The sequence below is a fragment of the Pyricularia pennisetigena genome, chromosome 6, assembly GCF_004337985.1.
Source record: "Pyricularia pennisetigena strain Br36 chromosome 6, whole genome shotgun sequence".
NCBI lineage: Eukaryota > Fungi > Ascomycota > Sordariomycetes > Magnaporthales > Pyriculariaceae > Pyricularia > Pyricularia pennisetigena.
This window is the reverse complement of record NC_043744.1, coordinates 4,965,913-4,974,505: the sequence shown is the minus strand read 5'-3', so window position 1 is coordinate 4,974,505 and position 8,593 is coordinate 4,965,913. Positions and strand designations below refer to the sequence as shown.

The window sequence follows — 8,593 nt, the reverse complement described above, 5'->3', positions numbered from 1 at the left end:
AATTGCCCGGACGCACGGTTTTGGAGATGAAGGTCACCGATTCGGCCGCAGCTTTTCTCCCCGATGTGGTGCCGTGTTGCACTGCAGGAAAAGAAGAGGGGCGGGCGCCGACATCGTACATGGCTACTTTAGCCGTTTGAAAGCCTAACATTGGACAGCTGTGGTCCTACTGCGCTCACGGCCTGCAAACAAGCCCACCCGCAAAGGAGTCCAAGGAAGAGAGAACAAAGGGAGGGATGACCGGACCATGATAGTATATCTGGTATGGCTTCTGATTGGGACTGCATAGGTCCACAAACAACTGACCAGGACTTCATTCTCAACCATGATTTGACTGATATGTAACCACCCCCATGGCGCAAGACACACTTGCTTCGCAGCCCAAGTTAAGGCGGTGGTGGTGGTGGTGCTGCTGCTGCCGCTGCAGTATAGGAGAGGGTGTGCAGTGGATAAGAACAAAGACACCGCGTATATGCACCAGCGTATCGAGCAAGTGAAGGGTGTGCGTAGAGTAAGCACGGCTTGACTAGAACCGTGAGCAAGACCCAGTGACTTGAAGCACATGCACGGCTTATGCAGCCATGAGGCGAAGCTCTCGTGGAAGTGATGATGTGACAATGAATCGGCGTGAAAAAGTAACCAGCAAGGTATACTGAATCAAAGGGGACGATTGGAACAACAGATTTCAGCCTACCTGTCAACAGGGCCATCCAGACCAGCTAACTGGCCAGGGCCCGTCATTGCCAGCCACTGGAGTAGCGATAGGCCTCCACTCAGCCAAGGCATGCGTGAATCCAACTCGATGAGATTGGATAATGTCGGCCAAATCCTGAAGGCTAACAACGGCACCTTGTTAGTGCTAATCTGCGCCAGGGGTTCGTAAGGTGTTGACGATGTTGCGATATCAGCTGAGGGACCTTGGCCGAGTGTCACCCCTTTAAACAGCCGTCCACTGGCGGTTCCCAACCGTGAGGGTACTGCGCGGTACGTTGTTATGGTGGTTATTAGAGTGCGCAGGAGGGTGAACACAAGGAAGCCTAACTGTACGGCAGACCAAAACAAGTACCGCAGCGAGTGTGCCCAGCTTGGTTTAGAAGTTTTCGTCGGCGGCGGCGTGTTATGGTCAACCGTGGTTCTGCTATCAGGGGCTGGCGAGCTTGACTTCCTGCCTACCACTCGGGCCAAGATGCAAAAACCCTCGTACAACATCCACGGTTCCGACGCCTTCTTTGCGACCACGCCTCCAATAATTAGCTCCGAGATGATCTGGCCAACCAGCGCCGTCAGACACGGATTCTCGAGGTCCTCGGTGGGCAAAAGGACCGCGAGAACCCCCTGAACCAATAGGTGACGATATGCGGCCTCGTTCTCAGCCAAGCGCTCCTCGGACTCGGTCCCATCCTGGCTAGGCGTTGGAGACAGTGCGGGCGTCGGCCACAGCGAATGGTAAATCTCCCGAGGGTTGGCCTGGAGGGGAGGCTGCACTATTGGCTGATGGGCCGCCCGATACGCTGGAGATTTCTTGGTGAATCAGAAAACTAGTTCGGTGACAAATACCACAGGGACTTGATGGGGAATGGCAAGATGAAGCAGGATAAAACAAGCTAGTCACTTCATATGACCCAGCTTCCCAGAAGGAACTGAGAGGAAATCGAAAAGAAGGAAGATCTTGACACCAGAAAAAAAAAAAAAAAGGGTTGTCACACCTGTAACGTGCCTATCCAGTAATTCTGGCAGCTCATCAAACAACAAGCTCTCCAGATCAACCTTCCTGATCCTCTGCTCCAGCGCCCGCGTGATGTGTGCAATGACGAGCAGAATCTCGGCCACAAAATCCTCGTCGGGAGTGATCTTGGCGTACCAGTTCTGGACGAACTCGCGGAGCACGATGGCGATGATGGCATACAGCTGCAGGTCGACGTCGTTCCGGCTCGTCAGCGGCGGCAGCACCGACTCGATCGGAGGCAGCGGCTGCTTCGGGTTGTGGTGCGGCAGTTGTTGATGCTGCTGCTGCTGCTGCTGCTGCTGTGGGCAGAGCGTACGTCGGATCAAGAGCGTCGTTGCTCGCTCCGAAAGCGGGTCGGTGGCGGCCGGCGCGGTGCGAGATGTTGCTGCGGCTCGTCGGGGCTGCTGCGCCTTTGCTGTACCATGATTGCCTGTCGCCGTCGTAGTCGGAGTCGTCGTTGCTGCTGGACTCGCGGGCTCGGTAGTCGTGGCCGCCTTCGCTGGAACTTTCATTTTCTGCAGGAGAGGGGTCGGCACCCTCGCCGGTGCTGCTGGTGCTCCTGGTGCGTTCGCCATGCCGATCGGTGCTGGCATTCACAAGCTTGGACTAATTCTCTGGTTCATTTTTCTTCCCTCCCAGCCTGTCCTAGGCTTTGAGATTCCAGTCGTTGAGATCGATATGTGCGTCGTGTGTGTTTTGCGGTATCGCCGACGATTCCTGCCTCCGATAACTGGGAGGAATCCAAGTTGCGACATGCACGGGGACGCTTGCCTGCCCGCCCCACTTTTGGTCACTGCGCAGTGCTGCACCCCCACCACCTACCATCGACTTTGTCGGAGGGAGTCTTATGACGATGCATTCATTCAAACGAGCAAGTACAGTACGGCAAGCACGGCAAAGTCCCAGTAAAACCAATCACTTGTTCTTTGATCAGTGCTAAAATTTGTACTTCCCCAACATATGAAACAACACGCCATGACCTGGTAAAGTAAAGTTAAGGTTTAGGTAGGTAGACACTAGGGTCTCTGCTCAAGTTTCCGAGTCTCGGTTCTGGAATAAAGCTGAAAAATCTCAACACAACACGCCCCAAGTAACAAGTCCGCCTTCTGCTTGCTTCTCCCCATGCCATTTCGAGACTCTTCATCATAATCATACTCGCAACGGTAGGGGACGACGTATAAACAGTCATCAGCCTCCCCCTTCCCGTGTACAAGTTTGGGACGATGGGGAAACGTCCATCAAATTTCGGTGTATTGCCACAATTCTTTTGTTTCTTTGCTCAACGGACCAAACCGACTCGCAGTGTTGCTTGCTTTGTTAATCAAGAAATGAAAAGACACGGTTTCGTCAAAGAAGGAAGAAAAAAAGGTACATAAGGTACATGGTAGTCTCGTCATCATGTTGTGGCGTTGCCAGGCGTAGAGTCGCCGTTCGTAGTGGTAATACCGTTGATACCGTTGACCACTGGCGGGAGGCCCTTTTTATCTGACTCGGTAGTTGTGCCGTTGAGGGGGTTTGTCGCTGCCGTCGTCGTTGTGGTGGAATTGTACGGCGGTGCACCGGAGGGTAGTCGATGGCGACCGGTTCCATTCATGACCGGGGATGTAGGTTGTGTTTCTATGCCGTTCGTTTGCGCTTGCGACGTGGATGGACGCCGGACTATCGTACGCGGCGAAGGCGAAGTACCGTTAGGCATACCAGGGGATGCGGATCCGCTGTGTCCATTGACCAGATGTCCTAGCCCTTGCTCCATGCACATCTTCGCATATTCGGGGTCATCTGGAGTCACGGCCACCAATCCTCGCCTAGGGGTACGGTTCTCGGGGAATGGAGTCTTGCTGACGGTGCTGAGCCCAGCCGTCTTCTCATGTACCAAGGCGCCATTCATGTAGTACTTGTTGCCGGGCGCAAACCCATGATTCCGGTTTGCATCCGGGTCGGTCTTCCACTTGTGGAGTGGTTGCAACTTGAGTGACTCGTCCTCTGGCAGTTCCCGGTACGCCATACTGAGCTTAACGTTGCGGAGGTGTGGGATGGTGGGGATGATAAACATTAAATCGGAGGCCTGTCGAATCGAGTTAGCTTACGCCCAAGATGAGGAAGTTTTCACCAGCAGCTGTTGACTGACCTTGACAAAGAACAAGTCCATATCCAGGAACTTTTGTCGAGCTTCGTTTCGCAGCTTCTCGATGGTCTTGTAGCTCAGTTTGTCGAGATTCTCGTTACCATAGTAGCTTGGCAATCGTCTCCCCAGATCGTAGAGGTTGGGACTCGTCAGAGAATATCGATCGGCCTCCACGCGCCAGATGACAATCTTAGCTATCCGAGACACGGGCACCCGCTCCCAAGCTGTGTATCTCGAAAGCTCCAGATCCTTCTCGCCGAGGAGCAGCGCAACCTGTGTGTTCAGCAGCCACTGCTCCCGTCCCTCTGGCTTGCCCGTGGCCTCTGGGCAAATGCAATCATACCGGACACCTTGCATCATGCTGAACTTTTTGGCTATCTCCGTAGCCTTTGGTTGTGCACAAGTATCGAGCCACCGCAGCAAAGGCGGTAGTTTACCGAGACGTACCGCCTCTGCCTCGAGAAACAGCCGTCTGGCTTCGGCTTCCCTAAGTGCTCGTCGCCGCTCAGCTTCTCGCAGACGTTCCTGTTCCTTGCGTTCCTCCTCCTCCTCTCGTTTCTTGCGCGCAGCCTCAGCAGCCTCCCTCTCGAGCTGCTCTTTGCGAAGCCGCTCCTCCTCTTCACGCTTCTTCCTCTCCTCTTCCTCAGCCCGCAGCCTGGCCTCCTCAGCCTCGCGAATACGTTTGGCCTCCTCCTCGGCTTTACGCTTTTGCTCCTCTTCCTCCTTCCGCTTTCGTTCTTCCTCCTCCTTTCGTTTCCTCAGCTCCTCGGCTTCTGCCTCCTTTCGCTTTCTCTCCTCTTCGGCCTTGCGTTTCCTTTCCTCTTCCTCTTTCCGCCGCCGTTCTTGTTCTTCTTGTTCCGCTTTGCGTCTCTTTTCGGCCTCCTCTGCTTCGCGCTTTCTTTTTTGCTCTTCCTCACGGCCGCGGCGCTCGCGCTCTTCGCGTTGCTTGCGCTTCTCTTCTTCCGCTATCCTCATATCTTCCTCCTCCTCTAATCGTCTAGCCTCTGCCTCCTCTTCCGCCTCGATTTCAGCCTGGGTCTTGGTCTTCCCTTCAGTCTTCTCAGGCTCCGGGGGCGCATTAGATGCGGGGATAATTGATCCAACATCACGCATCTCCACATCGGTATCCTCGTTCTTGACGATGACATTTTTATCCAGGCTTGCTGGTTGGTTCTTGCCCGAGTCCTTACGTTCGCGATCAGCTGGGGTTGGGTCAGGCTTTGAATCAGACTTCTTGGCCTTGGTTGACTCCCTGCGCTCTTCGTTGTCGTGATCCCTGCGAATCTTCGCCGAAGAATCTTTGGAGGCCGTTCCCTTGTTGGGGCGATCTTCTGATGAAGCTGCTTTCTTCTTTTCCTTCAGACCTTCTACATCAAGCTTCCGTCTCTTTACAGGTCCGTCGCCACCATCCTTGTCGGAAGATGCCCGTGGAGGTGTGGCACTAGAACGATGGCGTTTTGCTGATCCTTCACTGGAAACTGAGAGACGGTCACGAGACTCGTCCCTCTTGAGCTGTTTGGCCCTGTCAACAAACTTCTCTGATCTGGGCTTCTCCGTGATATCGTCTCTGTCCCGCGGGCTCGAGGGTTCTTTCAGTGAAGATGCTGTTGACACCATACTAGCGCGCCTTTGTTTCTCCCTCTCGCCCTTCAAGTCCTTGCCCGACACCAACTTCCTCCTCGGCTTCACTGCCTCGCCTTCTGATGAAATGGCCGCATTGTCGGCCTCGGCTCGCTTCGGCTTTATGGAGTGCTTCGACATTGCCGGTGAAGGATCGCGGTCGCTGACGGATATTGTGGGTAGCCGATCATCCTTCCTCGGTCGCCCAGGGCCCCGTTTCGGCGATAGAGGGTCTTCGCGATCGCGGTGCGCCACGGCTGATTCTAACCTTCGCTTTTCCTTGGGGCTGCTAGGCAACTTGGCAGTTGCTGTCTTTTTCGGCTCACCCGTAGGGCTGGACATCTTGCGCTTATGTATCTTGGAAGTCTGTTCGTCTTTTGAGTCCGACTGCGCTGCCCGCTTTTGCTCCTTTTCAAAATCGCGCCCTGTCGTTTTCGCAGAATCCTTGTGCAACCTCCTGTGCTCATCGTAGGCTTTTTTAAGAACGCGATACTCGTCCTCCCAGTGTGGTCCCTGTCGCCTTTTTGCGATTTCGAAATACGTCTCCCCTTTGAACCGACGAGTCGGGTCAAATTTGCCAGCCTGGCCCAGAAGAAGCTCAACTACCGCAATGTTTTCCTGACCAATTGCGGCAAGCATGGGCGTGGCCGAGTCAGGCGACATGGAGTTTACTGGTGCTGGATCTGGGTTGCAGTTGCCGAGCGCTAGGAGGAGATTCATAATAATATCATGACCCCCGCGCGCGGCAGCTACCATGGCCTCCGGGTCGTCAGAAGGGACACGAACTTGCAGGATCCTCATTACGGTCTCTTCATCACCGCGACCAGCGGCTTGACGCAACGTCTTCTCGTCCATTGGCATGTAAAGCAAATGGTTGCTTGTCTTGTTGGCGCGCACTGTACCCGTCCTTCTACCAGCAGAAGCTCCAGGCGGTATAGTGGTGGCTGGGGAGTGTCGCGGGCTCTCGGGTCCGTGTGAATCTCGACCGTCAGTCTGTCTTGGCTGATGCTCCTCAGAAGCCCTACGGCGGTCGCTCATTTTCTGCCTCGCCTCCACCAGAAGCCTCCTTGTCTCTTCGTCGTCATCGTCGACCAAATCAAGCGGCTCCTCGCCATTCAGGTTTGCTTTACGAGGATTCAGACCTGCCTCCAGCAAAAGCTTTACAACTTTCGCATGTCCGTTCTCAACGGCATCAAGAAGCGGCGTGTCCTTGTCATTATTAACGCAGTCTAACTGACAGCCTGCATCGATAAGCAGTTTGACAATCGAGTCAAACCCATTAAGCGACGCGATCTGAAGCGGCGTATTACCCGCAAAGTCTGCAACATTAAGGTCCTCCGGGCGCTCTTTCAGTCTCTGCTTGGTAGACTCGTAGTCACCTTTGGCACAAGCCCGAGCAAGCTGAGTTTGTCCATGAGCATCGAGATGGCCCTTGCGATGATGTGCCTTGGCAGGCGAGATGGCCACTTCGGCGGTGGCAGGTGTCGCCAGCCTCCGGAGTTTAGAGGCACGAAACCGAGGGCTTCCTGCTGGGGATGAATCATCTGAGTGATACTCTGTTGGCTGAAGAGGGGCCGGTATTCTTTTCTTTTTGTGGCTGGGTCCCGTAGAGGATTGGCCTGATAGCTGGGTCGAAATGCTACGTCGATGCGTGCGACTTGCTGGTGAGACAGATCTAACGCGCGGGTTTGGATAAGTTTCATGATGCGGTCTCGCTGACTTCACAGGACCGTGGTTTGAGTTGTGATTGCCGGCGCTGTGTTCACGGTCAAGACGCCTGGTGTGACCATTGTCCTTGTCAATGATCCCAGTACGCTGGCGTCGAGCTTTGCGGGCTTCAGCTTCGTCCTCAGACTCGGCTTTGGGGGCTTTTCTCTTGTGCCCAAGCAGTTTGTCTGCGGGATTAACCTTGTCTTTATGACTGACTGTTGACTTTGGGGAGTTCCCTCGCATCGACTCGGAGTCGGAAGGCGCAGACTGGGCCGTGGACAGGCGACGTCGGCGAGGTTGCTGTGAAAGATGAGAGCGAACTGAAGACGAAGCTGCAGGTGGCGGTGAGTTAGAGACGGAGCCAAGACCGTTGCTGTTAGCATCGCCTTTGCTTCTCGGCGTGTCAGAAGCACCGTGTGGACGCTTCTTTTTCATCATGGCCGTGTCCGATGGAGCACTGTCCTTGGATTGCGCATTTTTGCTGCTGAGTTTGTCTTCGGCCTCGCAGGGATCCTTGGACACGCTATGGGACTTGCGAGATGGGATCGTCGTCGTCGCGCTCTCCTCCGCGTCGCTCTTGGCTTCATGTTTGATCAACTTGCGCGTCTTGGATGGCGAGTGCTGGCCGTCCTTGCCTGGCAGCACTATGGTCTCGGCCTCGGAATTTGCATCAGCGCCGCCATCGTCGTCGTGGTTGTTCGCCTTCGAATCCCTGACTGGTGGCGAAGAGTTGAATTCAGCTGGTGCTTTCTGGCTTAATGGTACTTTCGGAGTATGATTTCCTGTTTGTTTAGTGTGCTCTGCTGGACCCTTCTCTGGAGAAGCTGGTGGCTTCCTGGAGGCGGCGTCGACAGCATTTTGCGCGTCCATGACATTTAATCTGTGTTCCGACTACGCTTTTGCACCATGCTGGGCACGTCGGGAGCGCGCGAGAGGCTGTGGCCGGTTGGGAGAGCGGGCGACGATTGATCCGCCAGACAAAGCGATAGCAATCACAAGACTGTTTCGAACCAATGTCAAAAATCGTAGTGAAGACGTGCAAGAACGGCCCGAGAAGTCCCGATCACTGAATGATTTCCCAGAGTCAGTCTGTACAGAGTACAACGCGAAGGAACAAAAGAGATTCGTAGATCGCCGAGTCGCCGTCGACTAAGGTAGCCTCGTTGAGACTTGCTACCTATGCTGCGGGACTGGAAAGGTTGCGTGGCAGTTGTGGATTGACGGCGGGAGAGGAGGTAGAGGTTCCGTCCTTTGTTTTTTTTTCGTGGTTGCTTCGTCGCCGTGCTCGTCGGCAATCGTTTCAGCAATCGGTCGAAAATTCGTATCGATTCTCGAGCAGTAAGGCTCTGCGGGTGTAGGAAAAATTCGATTGACGGCCTGGTTTGGGAACGAGAGCGACAGGCTGTGAGGCT

General features: G+C 54.6%; 2 protein-coding genes across 2 annotated transcripts in view; both read right to left on the bottom strand.

The window, feature by feature from the left end:
- Positions 1 to 2,301, bottom strand: part of PpBr36_05223 (uncharacterized protein) — a gene marked incomplete at both ends in the record, with an annotated part of 4,105 nt that extends 1,804 nt beyond the window's left edge. Inside the window, 2 exons of the mRNA XM_029892380.1 lie at positions 1,205 to 1,511; positions 1,707 to 2,301. Of these exons, the coding sequence (XP_029749764.1) occupies positions 1,205 to 1,511; positions 1,707 to 2,301 (902 nt within the window). The remainder of the gene's footprint in view (positions 1 to 1,204; positions 1,512 to 1,706) is intronic.
- Positions 2,302 to 3,122: 821 nt separating this feature from the next.
- On the bottom strand, positions 3,123 to 8,051 carry PpBr36_05222 (uncharacterized protein; the record flags this gene model as incomplete). Its single annotated transcript, XM_029892379.1, has 2 exons — positions 3,123 to 3,791; positions 3,855 to 8,051. The coding sequence occupies 2 exons, from the start codon at positions 8,049 to 8,051 to the stop codon at positions 3,123 to 3,125; spliced, it is 4,866 nt and encodes a 1,621-aa protein (XP_029749765.1).
- Positions 8,052 to 8,593: the final 542 nt, after the last annotated feature.